The 20,728-nt window shown below is 42.5% G+C and overlaps 1 protein-coding gene across 1 annotated transcript; it reads right to left on the bottom strand.

Annotated features, from left to right (window-relative positions):
* Window positions 1–213: 213 nt before the first annotated feature.
* gsg1l2b (gsg1-like 2b) lies at window positions 214–16,473 on the bottom strand. Its single transcript, XM_070990541.1, has 5 exons — window positions 16,003–16,473; window positions 14,862–14,909; window positions 13,008–13,160; window positions 3,209–3,320; window positions 214–3,125 (listed from the first exon to the last, which is right to left on the bottom strand). Exons 1-5 carry the CDS (start codon window positions 16,301–16,303, stop codon window positions 2,825–2,827), a joined length of 915 nt encoding a protein of 304 aa, XP_070846642.1. The 5' UTR covers window positions 16,304–16,473; the 3' UTR covers window positions 214–2,824.
* Between the last annotated feature and the right edge of the window lie 4,255 nt (window positions 16,474–20,728).

The raw sequence follows: 20,728 nt of genomic DNA on the forward strand, positions 1-20,728 counted from the left end.
AAGATTAAAAATGTAAATTTGTGTGAGAAGACATTCTGGTATCCCAGTCCTGTATGTGTGTAGACAAACAGCTGAGTTAAAGATGGCAAACAAAGAGCAAATTTCATCCACAAAAACTGAAATTGAAAGCAAAAGACATGACATCTCTGCCACTGTCAGAGTTAGACAACACTGACACCTTGTGGAGAATAAAGGAAGCATTTGAGAGCTGTTGGAAAAGGTCCGGCAGAGAACGTGGTAAAAACAACTTCATTCTTTATTATGATGTTCCCTCCTTATCTACCCTTAAATAATAACTTTTCATAGAAATTTCTTCATATCAATATATTAGGTTGCAAATTATTATCCACAAAAAAGTAACTAAAGAACACTACACCAAAAGTGCCACTGCAAAGAAGTCTGACGTACACAAAAAGACACAACGATCCATGCTTCAGTATATAATGCAACCCAGGGTGACGAAAGAGAATTTGAACTGAAACAGAACAAATCTTTAAGTTTCTACAATAGATATCACTTTGAATTAAACAAATAAAATCCACAAATATATAATATACATTTTCAAATGCACTTAAAACGACTGGAAATAACAATCCCGCTCTGTGTTTCTCCATCAATATGATTCTGTGTGTACATACTGTAGGAAAAGTTATCAAATAAATATTACATAGAGAGCTTCCAAAGAGGTGCGCTCCTCTGGCGGATGAGTTTTGGCAGTTTGGACGGACAGCTACATGTTTCCTCTAATGCAGTTATGCAGCATCGCCCTCATTAAAATGTTGTGAGCACAGAGCATGCTGTTGGATCAGAGGCATGCCGCTGTAAGTAAAGGCACTCAGCATGGCCTATAGGCATCCTCCACCCATTTTACACTCTTTACACAGCTGTATTCCTCTGTGGGTGAAGCAACAGCCCTCAGGTCCACCTTGTTGCCACCTGTTACTTCCCTACAATGGCGAGACAAATACTCTGTAAATACTGTTGAACACCTGATGAGGTTAAGCTACGTAATGCTGTTTGGTTCACGTGTCAGGTGGATGTCACTCTACTATACAGTATGTGTACCATATGAAAAGCAAAATGTGGAGCTTCTTATCACAGGGCTGTCCATCAATACGTATCTATAGCTGAGTGAGTCACAGAATGTCATGGACACACACTTTTAGCAACTTAGTACATTTTCCTCAATGAATAAAATCCAGCAGGCAGCGAGCAAAGAGGCGCTAGAGTCATTATGGTGTGCTAATTTTGGATGGAAGAGTGTCGGCCGAGGGGGACCACTGATTGGGCCACTCTCGTCTTCACAGAGCTTCATCTTTGTACTGAGGGTTCTGTTGTCACAGGGTTTAAGCACCGACCCTTCAGAGCAGTATTGCTTGAGAGGAGGTGTAGGCCCACTGTAAGTTTACATCTGCTAACATAATTGTAGGGTGGATGTGGTGAGCTCCATTTGTTGAAAGATGTTATGTGTGGTTTAGCACTGGTCTTTAAAGGTGCTATATGTAACATTTAAGCATCAATACATCATCACCGCATCAAGTCTGAGACATTAGTATAGTATCTGTAAACAACTGAGACCACTGTTTGAAAGACTGCCAACCTTTATCTTGCAATTTTCACTTAATGTGACTGGTTCCTGGAAAAATTATCTCCATTATGTTTGTCTTGGAATGGAAACTGTCTCCAGGGCAGTAAGCAGGACTTCAGAAACACTGAAGTGTTTTGCCTGGTTTGGTTTCAATATTGCCTAAGCAGTAGCCTCTTGGTTATAATATTTGAGCATAATAAAAAGGTCTAATTTAATGTAAATATTGGGAAACAAACAAACAAACAAACAAAACACAGACTTGCAAAGTACATAGGTGCCTTAAAACATTAGTTCCCAACCTTCTGGCAGATGGCATTTGCTAGGAAAGAAAGTGATTTGGCAAACATTTGGCTGAATAATAATATCTTTATACTTTATTCGGTATTGTTGCTGTATAACTTTGGCACGTCTGTTTGTGCTACATCTCTCCTCTTTGCTCCCTACTAGCCCACAACCACAGAATTCTGATTTTGAAGTATGGTATCTTATCAGTCCATTACCAACTACTTGGTAATTCAAGTGTGTAGTAGTGTCCTAGCTAGCTAACTGCTGCAAGATAACGAGTAAAAGCAGAAACATGAAAAGTCTGAAACAGTATTTCTAAGGATGTTACAGGCGTGCTGTAACACCCATATGTCTAGCCTACTTTGAGCCAAATCTATATTTGGTTGTGATCAACTCTGTTGGCTGCTCTGCAACAACATTGTCAACAGTCCTGTGTGGAAAAGGTCGGGAATGCCTTAAAACATGATGATGGGGGTATATTATACACTAGTATGGGCAAGAAAGTCACAATGGGAAATATATCTTCAGATTCAAAGCTGCACTAATCAATAATTTTCTAACAACAACGGCTTAAATGACTATGTGTAATGTGAAAGGTGTTGCTGGCAGCATTGAACCTACAGGGAATCATCACCAGTGACACTCAGCTCTAAAAACGGTTTCAGCATCTGTCAGGTCATTGCTTTGGTTTTAAGGCCCACGACTTTCTTGTTTGATCCAAGCCCACCAATATCATCCACTCTTTTCAACCAAGTTCCAGTTTCCAGCCAAAAATCCCAGACGAACCCACTGTGCGCTCCCTGCCCATAACCAAACAGCAGCCGGAATATAGCAACGACTACATCACCAGAGCTCTCAACCATGTTCTCATTTGGTTCACAGTAATTATCTTATTGTACCACACTGGACATGACAATGACCTGCTGATGTTTGAAAATGCTACAAGCTCCTCTAGCAGTACTCCTCTCCCTGTGGGTCGGGCAGGTCATTGAGGTCCAGGAAGATGGAGGTGTTGGAGAGCTTCCGGCCGTTGGACGACAGATCCAGCAGCTCCTCGGCAGTGCTTGGCACCGAGCTGATGTACATGTCCCACACCTGCTCCGGAGAGTCCAGCTCCAGTAGCTTCTGCTTGATCTTCAGGTTCTTCTCAATGTTCCTGCGTTTGTGCTTGAACTCCAAGATGGTTTTGGTGTAGCGGTTGATGGTGGTGACTGAGGACGCCATGCAGGCTGTGAAGGAGCTCCACGCCAAACTAGAGGAAAGAGACTCAAACAGTTTGTTCCTTCCAAACAAGACATTGTTCATTCAGATATATCAGCTGTCTGTGGAACTCACATGTACGACCAGCTGTAGTCCCATGTTTGAGGTTTCCAGTCCTCTGGGCCCAGGCTGACAGTCAGCTGGAAGGCTGTGGTGAACATCATGTGGGCCACCATACCCAACAGACCTGCCAGACAGAGAGGGGACAACAGGTGGTGAAAGAGAGATCCTGAAATTCTCCTCTGGCACCAATCACTGCACTTCACCTCAGTCACCACTGGGTGGCAGTGTCATATTATACTAGGCTGAATACACGCTGAAACGACACAGTAAACCTACCTTCTGTGGGTGTCACGTAAGAAATTAACTAATCAATAGAACTGAACCTGTCGTATACCACATTTACCTCACCTCAATATATGAGAGCCAAGCAGCCATTTTATTTTCTGACAGCTGTACAAATAAGTTTCTCTCTTTTGTGTGAGCTTTGTTTGCCATTAAAATGTAGGCTTCAACACCAGTTTTGAGCTCCCTTACTGCCACTGATGGAACTAAGTACCTTTACTCAAGTAAAATTTTGAGAGACCTGTCCTTGACTTGAGTGTTAACATTTCGTGTGACCTAAAATCTTAGTTATTACTCTCCTAAATTTCCTTCACAGCTGTAGTTAAGATTTGAACACACATAATAAGCTTATAAACTACTCTTCCAACCTGTATTAGTGTGTGACCTCTTATAGAAAAGCAGTGTTGAGCTGTGAGCAAGGTGATTTCCTCTGTGAACCTTCAGATGGTTCACTGAAATAACAATCTGAGGTTAAATAGTCTAATATTTCACACAATGAAAAGTTTGTATTGTGATGGAGTAGTTTTACATTGTGAGAGCTTCTGCCATAACTACTGATTGCAATGTGGTTTATAGTGAGCCACGTTCAATATGCAGTGGCTTTACAACTGAGTCAAGATGTATTTAGGATATTTGCTAGGTATATCACCTGCCAGTGATCAGATCAGTCCACTTTTTATATTGAGACAAGGTATAACAGTGAGTCTACACCTTGGACATCAGTTCATTGCAGCAGAAATTACAACAAGAATGTTTTTCATTCTAACATAAACTCATTTCCTTACTACAGAAAAACATGGACAAGCACAGCTTCTATTTATGTTTTATTGTCTGCATATTCAAAACTGTTTCACCTTCAGAAAAGAAGTATCTTTTAAGACTATCCAACGTTCTTGGCAGATGTAACAATATCTCATGTAATGTTAGCAGGGGTTGCTGGACAGTAAACGTACCCAAATCCATGAAAGAACACGGCAGAGCTGCTAATGTTAAGCTCTGATATAATAGCACCTTGGCTGTCAGGTAACCTGAAATGTATTTAGCTAATGATGGTTATGGGCTTTAGAATTAATGCTGCATGCCTACTGTAAGTTAATACTGCAACTGGTCCTGCCTGTGCACTGTTATCTTCCACTCTTCCAGTCAATGCTGCATGTCCTTTCTTCAAGTACACCTCTCCTTGTCTCTCCTTTTCCAGCTCTTGCGTGGCTTTCTCTATACCCCTTTCATTCATTTTTTCCTTTTGTGTCCATGTTTTTTTTGTCTGTCATGTTTCAGATTTTGGCTGTGGCTCTTCTCACGCTGGACTTCTCAATGCCTATAAAACAGAGCAGGAGTGAAAACCAGCATGTGTAGCCTACCAATCCGATTACCACATAAGCCGCCCAAATCCTTCAACTGAACAAGGGCGCACCAGATTCGGCACCAAACACCTAAATTCTCATCTCATCCCTATCAGTGCTCATGTTTATTCCTAAAGATATCCCAGCGCAATATTATCATAATGTTATTCAGATCAGTGGCAGCTTTGTGTCAGGATGAGTGGAACAAATCTGAGATCTGAGTCTTGGCACGTTCTGTCATGTGGAAATTATGCATGTTCTGCTCAGAGAAGGTCAGGTTATTCCATGTGAAGTCAATAAGTGTCAATCCAGGTTGTTTGTGTTCAGTGGCAAAGCACTTAACAAGGACACACCGCATCACGGATGCGATGTTCCTTACACTGTTCAGCTGGATTACAGAAAGAATGTGGTTTTAGTGTTGTCAATAAACATCGTCGTGCAATGACGGCCACTAGAGGGAAGCACGGCTAACTGTGAATGACAACTGAGAGCAAGGTGTTTTCTCTCTGTTCTGTTCTGGCACATTGTGCGCAAGCCTCAATGAAAGTTTTACAATACACGCTACATCTTCATTATTTGGGCATTTAGAAGCCCAACTCTTAGTTTGGTTTCTTTTTGCGTTGTATTTGTATGAACAAAAAATGTAGGATTCACTAAGGAGTAAAAAGTTAATTGAGATTATATTTTCCAATCTGTGATCAGGACCTCTGCATAAAAACAATTCTGATTAACAGGATAGGAAAGCAGAAAGAAAACAGCTCCACTAAATTACTTTTTTGCTTGTAAATTATTCAATAATTTCACCTCTAAGAAAACAAACAAAGAAAAAAAACAACAACCCTGGAGTGGTCACAACTGCAAGGGACGGGTAACAAAGCAGCAGAAATTGATGTGGCCTCGTTTAAAAGGCCCCCACACACATTCACTGCATGTCACAGTATGGAGCTTCTTAAAATCTTGATCATAATCAGTGTCAGACTGCATGATAACAATTTTTAGACATGGCAGATTGTGTGATGAATGCCAAACAGCAAAATAAATGTAAAAGACATGCATTTTCCAAGTTCCTAAGCCTGTGGGTTAAATCTTACTATTCAGGTCATATAAAACTGGACTTGACTGTTAGCTCAAGGGTTGTAGTAGCTAGCAAAGTGGCAAAAAACTTTGAGAGATGTGGTTGTATTCTTATTTATTTCTCCCTCCTCCTCCTCCTGATCTAATAGTGTGAATGAGGGAGGTGTGGGTGGAGACTACACCTATCATACTGTATTTGCTAAGGATTTGACTCATGCCACATTTCCACTAGAGCGGCTCGACTCGACTCGACTCTACCAGGTTGTTTTGTGTTTCCATTAGGGATAGTACCTGGTACCAGATACTATTTTTAGTACCTGCTCTGGCGAGGTTCCAAGCGAGTAGAAGCGATACTATATGTGTGACGTCAACAGCCTGTCGGCCACTGATTGGCTGGGGGGTGTCGTTACTGGTCTGCGATGTCCAACACCAAAAAACAATCCCGCCCCCTCCATTGTAACGCCGGGCAACAGCAACGGCTGCAGCCCAAAGCCTTTTCTGGGTTTCTTCTCTTGCTTTGTGTGTGACAAAAAGCCACAAACCGAGCAACAAATACAACACCGCCTCGATGTCCTCCATTGTTTGTCAGCTCTGTTTGCGCCGCGTACAAATTGACGTCATGGCAGTTTCGCGCAGCTGTGTTATAACGACCCCCGCCTACGTTGAGGAGGTACTATGAAGTACTCAATTGTAATGGAAACTCAACCAAACCAAGTAGAGTAGAGTAGAACCGAGTCGAGTAGAGCTGGAACTGTGTAATGGAAATGCGCCATCAGATTCTTTTTGATTATAATATACCCCACCCACATCTTTGTTTGACTCTTACTTTTGTTTCACTGTGTGGTGCTTATAGTGTCACGTTTGCCAGTGAATTCTGCATCAATTCATGCTGTATGCTGATTGTTTGCTGTTGGGCCACCATGTCCGGAAAACTTTAAAGGGCATGCTGAAGAAGCAGGTTGATATGCAGGAGTAATGATGCAAAGAAAGATGACTAAAACAGAGGTGAAAACGGACCACCAAGTAAATGTCATTAAAGGTAGGGTGAGTGATTCCAGTGACTAATATTATCTTGCCATGATAATGCCATCTCTCCTCACAATGCATTTGCATGTTAGCATACTAAATTTACCATCCCTCTGGCTCCCCCATCTCCCCTTCCCTTATCCCGTGCATGAGCATGAATGCCACCTGTTGCTGATTGGCTGGAATAGTGGTCAGCCGTTGCTGATTGGCTGGAATAGTGTTGCGTGGCTCTGTCCGAGCCACTTTGTTTGTTTCCTATTTACAGAGCCAGGGCTGTGTACACAAACTAGATTTTTTTTTTTTTCTCAGCGCACACACAGAACAGACAGCTAGCAGATTGCGAGGAAATATTTACCAAATTTTAAATTCAGGGACTATCAGCAATCTCTCTCCAGAATGACTCACGCCACCTTTAAGCTGAAGCAACAAGAAGAAAAGAAAACTTAATGAAAGCCTCACAGCAAGCTGCCATCTCCTTCCTCCCCCATACTGCAGTGAATGGCATTTTACCTTCTTAGCCTCACTTAACTGGAGCCTACCACCTGCACAGGTAAGTATAGGGTGAGCTAAAAAGTGATCAATCATCAAAATCCATCAAAATAATTAACAAAACATTGATATAAAATTTCACTTACTGCTGGCATCACAATCGACCTATAAGAGGACATACACACCGATTCTAAACACCCAATTTAAGTCATCTACTACTGAACTATTTTATCTACCCTCCTACCTCTTAACAGTGCAAAGGCTCTTCCTGCTAATGATACAAGCCTGTTTTCACTGTGCTGATTGATCTACCACAACGTCCCGGGCTGAACAACACCCCCCCCCCCCCAAAAAAAAAAAAAAAATAACAACATCACACACACAACAGGGTGGATCCCTTTCAGCAGCTTAGACTCCTTTGATTCCACAAAAACACTAATCTTGTTATTTATATAACCTGATTTTTTATCTGATGTAATAAAAAAAACCTGATAAATCAAAATCAGTAATTATTTTTAAATACTTTTCCATGATTTAATGAAAGAAAATGAGCAGAATAAATATGATCCATTGGACAGAAACGTTGCTGCAGTCTGCTGTGTTGGCTGCAGTGGTCTGTGGGACTGTGGGGTAAGAGGTGGTCTGTGAGTGTGATGGTTCGGTTGACGGGCTACCCCCAGAGGAGCTTATGGAGCTTTCTACACGCTAAAGATTTCATCAAATTCTGAGATCCTGAGACAGAAAAACATAGTGAATAGGAGGGAACACGCACAAACAGTTGGGACCCACTGTTCTATTCCATTTCCATTTGGCATAACATCGTTCATTATCACTACTACTAAGGTGCAAAACATGGAAACACATTACAGCTTGGATGGCTGCAAAAAAAAGTATTTTTTTTAACATGGTAAAATGAATCAGCTGCACTGGAAGCTCATTTTCAACAACAATTTTTTTCCCTGTCATGCACTCACATGCTACCTCTCCATACACTCTCATAACCCCCCAGATGATTGACAGCTATAATAAAACTTAATCTGGTCCCTTCTATTGTTCCCCTGCACCTCATTACCATAACCACTCTCAATCTATTCACCCCACTAAAAACAAAAGCAAGTTTTCAATGCCTCCCTTAATTCAAACATTTTACAAGCACACTAAACCCTTTGTGATAAGCTCGGGAGGCCGTTTAAAAAGCCAACAGGCTGCGACAGATGCTGAAACATCTTTCTCACAAGGATGACAACTACACTCAGCGTGTAGTTCAGGGTTCACCTCTCCGTTTACGCAAACAGCTCACTTCTCCAGACAGTGAGTCATGTATAAATAAAACATAACACATGCAGACGAGGCTGACAGGTTCACTTACTGTTCGACTGAAAGTTAGAGCGGGCAAAATGCCAGGGCATGGCCGTGAAAACATAACTCATTCAAGCTTGAGTTTGAGAGGCTTCGCCAGCCAGAGAGCACGCTGGGTTCAAATCCTGTCAGCTAAGAATGAAAAGCTGAGGACACCACGAGCGGGTGGCTGGATTCATCTCTGTTGAACTGATTCTGAAGATGGTGTCGACCCCATATGAACCTATAGACTGACCCTGTCGCGTGTAGAATGCACCTAAAGCCAAATGTTTTCTGGCAACTTCTCTTATCCTGTCAAGTTGGGATGAGGCTCCTGCTCAAGCCATTGTTCAAAGGAGGAGATGGATTAGTCTGGATTAGTCAATAATGGGTCATTACTAAATGTAATGTGAAAAAGGTGACCAACACAAAGAGAATTATCTCCCGACTCTGCAATTAGCTTCAAATCTATTGAGTGTTTTAACATCTTTCAGCTAATTTGTTTGGTTTTTAGCCCCTTAACTCCCTCCACTCGCATGAACCTCATTTCTGGCTGCAGCAAGCATCTGCTTATACACTAAACAGCGGACAGGCAGTGTAAGCTGCTAGCTGGTGAACTTAGTGGAGCATTTAGCAGCTAAAAGGTCACTTATTTTCCTCAGGAGTTGGGTGAGACAAAAATAGCGCTGCAAATGAATACTAATGCTGCTCTGTCACTGCTGGATGTGTGAAGAGGCAACGGCTAGCCAAAGGCTTTGCAGTATCAACTGGGGTGATAATATGTCAATGCTGTGTTTACTGCTAGTCCCGCTCCCCTGAAGTGGCCAAAAGAAATCAAGTAATACAGGTTTAAGGTACACAAACTGTTGACTAGTTACTAAGAAAAGAATGAAAAACAAATGAGCAACTGTTATAGCAAAGACAATGATAACTTACTTGAAAACAGGTGCATTATGCTAATGAGCCTCTGTCTAATGATTATACATAGCTATCTGTGAATATGCAGTCTGAACAATTACCTTATGAATTGTTCCTGATGAGCTCTGAATCAGCAGCTAAATGACAAATGGTTCACGGACTGCACTTATGTATCACATGTTTGTGCAGAACACTTTCCAGTCCCTCACATTCACCCACGCTTTCATCTCTTGTTGTTAAAGGACACGTCTATGTGCTCTTATAATCTTGATTAAAAGGTTCTTTTTTAAAAAATTCTGCTCACTATGTAAACATGTGTGTATACATTAAGTCAGTGAGGCTCATTAGAGGATTATTCCAAGACCAAAATCTGTAAGTGGCTCTCAGCCCACAGCCCACTGGTGCCTTTTGATGATATAAATCATCGAAAATTAGTCATAAATATGTCATTTCATTTTTCATTAGCAAGGTTCATTTTGAGTAATTTCCTAATACAACTGACCACTGTAGTTTTTCACTAAACGCTACTCAAACAAGGGTGAACAGTGCATTGTCTGGGGACTATTTTCAGCTGTGGATGAACACACATGTATGCACTCGGAGCAGGATGGTATATGTGGGATTGACTTGGAATTCCTGATTTGGCTTTTGCTCGTTTCTTGCTAATTATTCTGTTTTTTTATGTTCCAACTTTGAATGGCATTTAACTAGCGAGGGCACAGCCTCTGCTGTTTCACACGGCAGCTCAATCAAAGGGGACTTAGCTGATTCTGTACTTAGCCTAAAATCAAAGCATTAGTCAGACTCTCCGAAGCCAAGCTGATCAATATGCAACCTCAGGCCCAGCAAGGTTTAATACCTCATGTTTCTGAAAAGAATGTCTCCAGATCTTTGTCAATGGAGTCTTGCACGACAAGATTATTTAAACTTTGTTTGCTGATGAGGGGCATTCCTTTATAGACATAGTGTTGGAGGCTTCAAGCTAGATAATACTTACTGATCTCAAGATCCAGGAACATGACAGTGACATACGTCAATTTGGACTAAACCCTATACAGACATAAGGGAAAATTCTGTTGTTTGTCAACCTTGGCCCTATTCCCATATCCCCACATGTCCATCATGACCTTTGCTCACAATAGCTACTCAACAGAAAACATCTCAAACAGTCATCTTTTAATTTGACCAAAAGCAAAAACACAAAGCAGTCAAAAATACACCTACCAACACAGTGAGGTCATTGGGGTTGCCAGGTTTGGTACACTGATGCCAGTACAGACACCTGTAGCAGAACCTTTGTACTGACCGTACCTAGCATCTCATGAAAAGCTATCCCTAGAGCTCTGTTTGTGAATGAACTAAATAGATAAGATATGACATCTTAATTAGTGAGATTTAGAGATGTTGCTTGCTGTATTGTGGAGATATAGCTACATCTCTCTGCTTTGAGTCTTTATGTTAAGCTACGCTAATTGTTACCCAGCTCCAGTTCTTTACTTAACACACAGACATGAGAGCGGTCAAGCTCATGTTCCCAGATTCCCTCATCACTCCATGCATCCAAGAATTTAGGCTGTTCTAGAGTGAAACGCCAGCCTCACTGGAACTACCTGAGTGTTTCTAATAAAACAGACACTGTGCATACGGTCTTCATCAAAGAACATGTTCAAAGCGTGGACCCAGGGTGTACAGGGAGTACAATTCTTCAGCCTATGGCACTTTCAGACATTTCCTGAACCTGACCAATCAAGTCACGAAAAGGCCGCGAGGCATTGCTATTGAGCAGAGTATCTTTCACTGCTGATTCACTGCCCAGAGTGTGGCGGTCGGGATCATTTCCACAGAGCGGATTAGAGAGAAGGTCATTGTTAAGTCCTCCGCCAAGAGAGGGAGGCAGGCAGCAAACCGGCTGGAAATCTTGTCAGGCGCTGAGAGGCTGCAACTGGCCTGGATGTGTGATTGGCTACGTCCCAGCAACAAAACATAATGAAGAACTTCATCATTTTTAGATGAAAGGATAAAATTAGAATAAAAACAATACTTAACACCTTCTTAATGAAACAATGAATTCTAATAATTCAGGAGGCAAAATCACCACCGGAGCAAAATAAGTAAAATGCCAAATTTTTGGAAAGACGTAACAAAATTCTCCATCCAGTTTTGAAGTAGAAGAGCTAACGAATGAACAGTTATTATCAGCTGCCACTGGATGAACAGCTGGGTAAAGTTATGGATTGGGCACACCTCCCGGGCTCAGTCATCCTGTGGGGGAGGGGCCAAGTCAGGTCGTGGACTGGTTGGGGGCCATCTGTTACGTTATTTGGCTTTCTAAGTCATTTTGACGTCCAGGAATTGCTTTCTGACATAGCTACATTTATAATCAGTCTGTATGTGCACATAGACACATATCGAGCACATGCACACACAAAATGTGCTGTCAGGCGTATCATGGTAAACCTACACTGTGACAGCAATTCGGTGAACAATTTCTATAAGTTTTATTGCTGAGCTCTATGTAAATGTAACTTTACTTGCTTCATCTTAGCAGCAAGAAATCTGGTCACTGGAAACTTCTCCAACCCTTTTTTGTTGTCAGGGGAATCTGCTCCATTGGATTCTGAGTTGAAATTGAGCTATGAGTTATTTCTAAAATACTTCTCATGTCATATCTATGAACAATATAGCCATGTGTTTTGTGTACTGGGATAGATGAAGTTGATTTAATATTATTATGTGATGCTGCTGTTTAAGTTAAAGAACACTTTAGGCTACAATTGCATTAAATGCCAACATCGCTCCACTGAGCCCTTTTGCACAGGCCCATCAAAAAATTCCAAAATTTCATTTGTATAGACAGAGTTTGCAGCCTGAGCATCACCTGATTATCAGTTATAAATATACAGCTGCGCTCGTCAGTATAATCTCACTAGAATTAACCAGAAAAGAGGACAAAGCTTGTTCAACACAAACGACCAACAATAAATAAAAAGAGCTATTCACACCAGCAGGTGCGACAAGCGATGCTGTTACAAAAATGAAATAACGGGCACTTGAACAGCAGAACAATGCATAAACAAATCAGACATCACAGAGATGTGTAAACAATATCAACTCCACAGCAGCTGCAGCCACAAACACACAAATTGAAGCAAAGAGAGCTGCACAGTTTTACACAACGCTGACGGCCTGAAGCCAGTTTTATTCTCTTTTGAAAAATGGAAAAGTATGCACAATAGCTGAAGTATTAAAATTTAACATTTTCTCACAGAAAAATTGAGGAAATTTGAAATCATTGCACTACATTTGATGGCAAAGGCGGCAGATATCATGATGCGACTCACCTGAGAGCACAGTGAATATGGCGGCGAAGGCGTTGAGCTTGAGGCCGTCGATGACGTTCCCAAAATGACACACCTCTATGGACATGAGGATGCCTCCGGTGGCCAGCAGGAGGATGTACAGGCACTCCGCAACAATGCACAGCCACAGCACTCCTGTAGAGAGAATTGGTTATGACAGAGGAATAGCAAAGAGGAAGAATAAAAGACATATTCATGTTGTGGGGGTGCGCATGAGTGAATGATGGAGCGGGTGCAGTGGTAGGAACAGAGAAGAGAGGTGGGGGTGGGGAACTGAGAAAGAATATGGAGAAGCAAGGGCAAAGGGAGAGGACAGGGAGAGGAAAGAAGGAGGAAAGGTGGACCACTGACCCCATCACCCATATCATTAACCTTCACAGACAGAGGAAGGATACATGATGTACCAAGAGATGAACAACATCCTGAGCTCAGGCTGGCGTGCGTGGTGGGACGAAATATCAACGGATTTAAAAACCTGTAAACGTAAGCTGTGGTGTAATTGCATATATCACCCAAGGGCAGGTAGGTATTGTGTGGTTAATTAATCACAAGGTAAAGTTACCCAAAATATCCCTGTATGAATAATGAATAGAGTTACATCCGTCAGCTGAGAAAGTTTTCTTTTTTTAACCTGTTCTTAAATGAATTCCACACTAGTAAACGATTTCTTTAATTAAATTTATGGCAAGAGGGTGGAGAGGATTAAGGAAAATGTTATTAGAGGACGTTTAAAGCCTGGCTGCAATTAAGTGCATTTTGTAAGAGAGTTTCATCTCATTTCGCTTTGATATATCTGATATTTTAATCATATGATAGCAGCATGTGGTAGAGTGGAGTGCAGACGAAACTGCAGCAAAAGAGGCCGATGCTCACAAGTGAATGCAAAGCGAATGGAGTTGTGATTGCCACAGTGTCTAAATGCACTAGCATCCAAGCATCCACACTAAATGACACCTTGAAATTAGTTCGTTTGGCATCAATGCTGTGTCATTGTTTGGTTTTTAACGAGTCAGGCGAAAAGTCCACACTAACCAAGATACTGTCGCAGAAAATGACTTTGGAGGGATGCATGTGACATTTGCTACTCAGTGATTCATGCAAAATAATGATGCCGCGCAAACAGAAAATGGCCAACATGAACGCAAAGTCAGACTGAATGATTGTCAGGCAAAATATTGAGAGCATGGATGAAAAGCAGGTTTCAACACAGGAGCAGGGCTGAGGAGACTGATTTGAGGACACGTGATTGATTTGTTGGAACACCACTTTACTTATTACCTAACAGTGCAACTGATCCGCTGCTCTGTGGTGTCACTCCACCAACAAGCATAGACTGTGCCACAGAAATGAGGCTGATTTAGACCCGGTTATTAAGTTGTTGACTTGATTACATTTGCTGTCGAAGAAGGATGATTTATTTGTGGAAAGCAGTGATACTATAGGTTACTGCCTCCTAACCTAGTGATGAAAAGAGGAAAACAGGCAGCTCTTGGAGGATGACAGATGTTCTAACAACCGTCTGTTCGGTACAGAGGCACTGCCAATATGTCATCCCAGTGACAAAAGACCCTTTTCCAAAATGACCACGTCAGTGAAAATGGTCACCACGGTGCTAAGCAGCTTTGCTCGAGATGGCAGAAAACAGCCCTTAATGTTGAGAGAGTGAAAGATTTGAGACCTCAAAAAAGGCTTGTGTTTTCCTGCTATGAGCTGCTTCCCTGTGTCTCGTCAGTCTTAGAGCCACATGAGCAGCACAGTGAACTTTTTCATTAGACTGGACGATGTTTTTTGACACTGAATTAGTGATGGACAAGGGCGTGTGAACTGTGCGCTTACCTCTTTCATTTGAAGGTGCAACATAAAGAAAACTCCTGCATTTTTCACCTGGAAAAGATTAGAAATTCAACATTTTATTGGCACTCACTGGCAGTGTATTCGCTACTGCAACATGCTGGTTGATGAGACAGGACTCATCTGTAATCCCAGATGGAGACAGAGTCACAGGTAGCCTGTCTCACCTTGTGTGTCAAAGACAAAGCTGTGATGTGAGAAAAAAAGCACCGTTTGGTACAATCTGTGAAGGGATTTTCTTTCTGTGTTTGTGCCACTTCCCCCAGCACTTCAGACTCTCCTGCCTCAAATCCAGCTTGTAGCAGTGTGCCGGCCAAAAATTCAGTGGGATTTCACTGCCAGCAGAGCAAACGCTCGTATGGCGGTCTGGAAACAGACACAGATACTGACACATATTCCGAGATCCACAGCTGGAGGGAATGTGCAACTCTCAGCTGGCTAATCTGGAACTGGCCAATAAATCAGCTGAACAGCCTTCACAGTGGTAATTACTGTACGTAAGAGAATAAAACATCAACTCTGAAGTAGCCATAATAAACCTTTCATATAGCTTTTTCTGGGGCATTAAAATGAGCTTCAATTCGATTAACATAGTAAGTCAGCAAGTACACATTTTTAAATAAAAATTGCTTTTCTGGTTTCAGTTTCTCAGATGTGAAAATAAGATGCTTTTCTTAATGTATGATAGCCGACTGAACTAAAAATCTTTGGGTTTGGGGGTTTGTTGTTGTTCACATTTTGTTGACAAAATATGTCAAACTGGAAAATGGAAAAAAAATGACATATTATGAACCTTCCATCCTCATCTTCTTTACAAAAACCTTGCTATGAAAGTCCGTCATCTGCGTCTCATATGAGCACGAAAACCTGTTTGATGAGCAGGTGTTAAAATAACGGATTATGCGTATTTTTCATCTAACTTTAATATGATGTCCTGAGGTTAAATCCGAAGCCTAGCCTGTGGGAAAGTGGGATTACTTTCTTTTATAATGAAAAGTGGTGCTAGAAGCAGGACTTTTTCTGGTTAGGGGTTGCTGGATCGGCGTGCCTCTCCATGGCGCACCGCTCCGTGCGCACAGCCCGCGCGCTCCCCCCTGCGCTCCGGTGCCTTTCTTTCCAAACTTACCGGTCATGTTGATGTTCTGCTCACAGGAGAACCAGATGCCGGTGTGAAACTTCCTCATCACGTACTTATCCTCCCCGGTCTCCCAGATGTACTGCACCAGCCGCGTGTCGTTGATGTTGGAGCTGTTGAACCTGATGCAGAACGACTGCTTGGTGGTGACCGGGCCGGTGCAGAACGGCTTCACCACTTTTCGCGTCCCCTCGCACCAGTAGCTGGTGGTGAGAGCCGACACGGCCAGGAACAAAGCGAGGAAGTTCAAGGTGAGAGCCAGCGATGCTCTCCGCCGCCGGTCTATCCCCATAACGGCGACCGGAGGAGTGAAGACGCCTAACTTAATCCCTCGCCTTGTATGACACCGGATTCTGGCGACTTCTCTGCCTCAAATCCACATAATCCGGTTATTCCCGTTAATATCCGCAGCTAATTATCGCGGCGCGTCTGGCCCCAACAGAGTGGCTCTCACATCTACTCTGCCAGCGCTGCTGACTCTCTCATTTTGTAGGCTGCCCCCCCATACCTGATACACCCCCTCACTCACTCTCACACACACCGCGCACGCCTCCTCTCAGCCACAGAGGAGCACCGGAGCGCGTGTGGTTCTCTGAGGATTCTTGATGGAATTTCTCTTGTTATAAATCATCACATAATACACCGGACAAAAATAAAATATATAATGCGGCTTTTCTCGAACCAACTGTTGTCAGAGGTCTGAATTCTTGCTGTTTCCCAGGCAGCTGCACTTGTTTCAGGCTTGCTCTTACCTCAGAGTCTTTAACAAAGCGGAGTGATGCAGATCTCTTGCGTCAAGGCTATTACTGACTCACCTGTAGTGATGAGCAGCCCTGAAAAACACAAACAGGCTGCACTGAAAACAGGTGGCATCCCACTGGCTCAGTTTGTTCAGATTTGTTTCACAGTGGATAAAAATGATTTGTCCTTCGTCCCTGTGGATACTTTATATCTGTAGGTTTAAGTCTACACTCCCCACTACAGTTACAAGTGCCTTTAAAAAGCATTCACCCCGGTTGAGCTACCCCAGCCACTGCTCTTCTATAAAGTTATAAAGATAAATTTGAATCTGACTTTTAGTCAAGCTCCAATTACATAGCATCCTACATTTCCCACAATTCAACCTGTGACATCTTTATCATCGCCTAGTGGTTTATTCTTTTCCATCCTTTGTTTTACCGTTTTCCAACTCTGAATCACAGTAGATTCATCAAATATATCAAAATAAAACACTAAATCACTGGTTAGCTGTGTTTTTCTTTTTTAAAGGCACCCCATTATTTATTTAGGCAGCGTAACAATAATCTATCAACAAGTGGAAGTAAATTATGTAGAAGTGACATGGAACGTAATGTACAGGGACAAGACATTTTTCCCCATTGTGCTGACAAAAATGGAATTCCAGCAGCATGTTGCTCACACGGCATTATGGACGAGCAGTATATAAACCTAGCGTCTGAGAGACAGAGCTACTGAACGAGTGAGATGTTTGGGAAAATGAAGATTAGGCAACTGTCTGCTTGAGTTGGAGTGAATCTTGTGAATGAAATGGAAAGCAAACCATGGAGTTAACCGGAAGATTTTCCCCTCTCCGCTGTATTTTGTACATTAAATCATGCAATAAAAAGCTCTTCTTGATGTAAATGATGTGGGATACTTGCAGGTTGCAACAAATGTCATCCCATACAATACAAAAAAGTGTACCAGTTGCACAATATAATCATTTCCTGCGTAAATGCATGGCTTATTTTTTGGGCCATAACATCTAGGACCACTGGTGGACCCCCCCCCCCCCTCCTGTGAACGGAGAGAAAAATTACCACTGACAGCAAAAGTTTATCACTCCACAAACACACAGTTACTACCTCCATGTAACTGCTACCTGGGGAATAGCTGTGCTGGTTTGGGGTCAGGGTGGGCAGGACGGCTTTCAGTCACTGACAGAGGCACAGAAATCCATCAGAGTGGTCAAAGTCGCTAATATCTAGCTTCTATTTTTAGCCGAATATTCTGTTTATATGAGCGTGTGTTTCTTCTTTTCTGAGGACATTCAGTGCAGTGTGATGTCCATCAGTAATTTCCTCTGACGACATGCTGTAGATGTGAATAAAAGTGAGAATAATGGTGTGTGTGTGAGTGCATGTGCATGTGCGTGTTGGAGTGATGTGGGGTGTGTGTGTGTGTGTGTGAGGAGGCTGCTGAAGAACTGCAAACGTTTGTCCCCTGAGATTAAAAGTCATCATTCTTTCCTCCTTGCCCTCCCCCTTCTTCTGACCTACACCACCCCATTCCACACACACACACACACACACACACACACACACACACACACACACACACACACACACACACACACACACACACACACAGTGTCAGTGCAGTAGTTTCATGCTGCTGTGCCCCTAGAAGCGATACAAATATGGTTGTTCAATTTCATCCCCCTTCACATTCTTCTCGGCGTTGGACTAGAATCATATTTAATATCAGTGATGTATGCACTGCCTCTGCTCCCCATCACATACATTTCCTCACTGTGCGTGTTTGTGTGTGCGTATCAGTCCTAAGGGGCACCAGAGATAATCAATAGGGGGTGTCAGTGCATGGATGTGACACACACACACACACACACTGTTTGATCCTCCACCCTCATGCCTATTATCCTGATTCGAGGCAGCCTGAGAAGCCTTCTGCTCGCTGTCACCTTCAGGTTGATCTATACTGTTATTGTAGAGGAGGGAGGACTTACTCTGACTGGAATATCTTGCTGAGGGCTAGCGCAAATGCTTTACCCCTATTCTGCCCCAAAGCCACGGAAGAAAGACTCCAAGGGCGGCCAGCGAGATAGATTCTCGTCACATGCGATGACCTTGTGGGGGCCCGGACGAGAGGCCAGAGAGGCAGAGATAAATATTTGAGATGTTTCATCTTCGCAGGAGGGCTGGTTTGCATAATCGGCTCAGGTGATGGATTGGTAGAGGAAAGGTTGCTGTTTGTGGCTGAGGTCAAAGTATGATCAGTTTCTCTTTTCGCACTATTTTTGCTGCACTTATTCATGTGATTTATTTCTTTGCATTTAACTTCTTATCGTGCTCATAGGAAGGTGACAGAGTGCTGCGCTGATCTCCACCAGTAGCCTGTTTTGCACATTCAAACACGGGAGACTGTCAACGGTGGCGGACCTTTCAGCAAGCGGCACAGAAATGATGTATGTTTACATTCAGGTGACAAAAAGCTCAAGCAATGCTCATTATTCTGATGGGAGCAAAGGAGGAAGTCAGGTGACAGTAATGCAGAATGCTTAAGTCTGTGCAGGAAGGACGTTGTGGATGGATCAATCAACAAAACGCTGGACGTTAATACTTTCTCAGACGTTGAACTTGGAAATGGTGTCCATGTCAACATATCAACGTGCCTGAAAACCAAACGTGCCATATGCTCACACATGGCGCCACAAGATGGAGGGGAGCCAATGAAGAATAAATCTTTTGCAGTTAGTCAGTCACTGCCATTACATGGCACATTGCTCACTCTGCACTAAATCACCTGTAGGCTAGTGGACGCTGTGCAAGGGGTACATATCAGTACTTCAGATTACTGCATGATCAAACATATGATCTCTGCCTGGATACAAGTACTGTGTGTGCAAGTGCATCACCAGCTCCTGCACAGATGATCAGAAACCAGAATAATGTTCCACAAGGGCATAAATGTTGGCCTCTCAATGTCTTATGCTCTGTAGCATGAACGTGATTGATAGCAGGATAAGCCATAACAGCGACATTAGTGGGCCTCTTCAAGCGCTAAATAATACCAGAAGTTAAGGTGAGGTAGACAAAGTTACATAAAAGTAAAATATTACAAAATGATTTTGTGCTATAAAATTATTATGTGTGCTGTAAAATATTAAAATGGGAAGAACAATCCCTCGGGGGTGCCACTCCATGGAGTTTAAAAGATATAGTGATAGCTTGTCAATGCGCAGTATTTTTAGCGTCACACAAGCAGCTCTCCAGTCATACACGCCTCCAGAGTCGATGATGATATGAACACTGGCATTTTGTAAACGTTTCTGTCTTCACTATCTTTCCATATCACCTGTATGAGGTGAGCGCAGCAGTAATGACAGACTGCAGATCAGTCGTTTAATGGCGCATTCAGGACTGCCTGTAACAACCCACTACTCCTCTGACTTATATTCATATATTAGACCGTTCTGCACCTCGTGATTTACAACTAATGGCAACACTCCAGTGCCAGTGCAGGAAACAGTGTGCTCTGGATGTAGTGAAGTGCACAGTAAGGGTATGGAGGTCAGGGTGGTCTGACATTCACGAGTCTGTGTCACAGACCTGGAATTAATGCTGAGCCTTTTATAAACTCTAATCACAGCCTTTTCCTAACTGAAGTGAAGCAGTAAGTTGCCCCACTCAAACATACCTCAAAGGAGTTTAACAGACATTTAGTATTGCATTTCTACACAGTTGAGTGGGCTTGGGAGAAATAGATTGATAAAAGGATGGTCAAAATTGATGCAGCAGAAAAAGCACAATATCCTGACTTTTAACCTGATCCTACAATTCCCATCATGCAACTTGACAGTGTCTTTCGTTCGCTCATCCCCGCCACACAAACTTCACAGCTAACCCAGAGATAACCCAGATGATGACATCATCAGGGTTTTTTTTGTACTTGTAAAAAAAAAAAAAAAAACACCTTT

This window comes from Chaetodon trifascialis, chromosome 21, assembly GCF_039877785.1.
Source record: "Chaetodon trifascialis isolate fChaTrf1 chromosome 21, fChaTrf1.hap1, whole genome shotgun sequence".
Lineage (NCBI taxonomy): Eukaryota > Metazoa > Chordata > Actinopteri > Chaetodontiformes > Chaetodontidae > Chaetodon > Chaetodon trifascialis.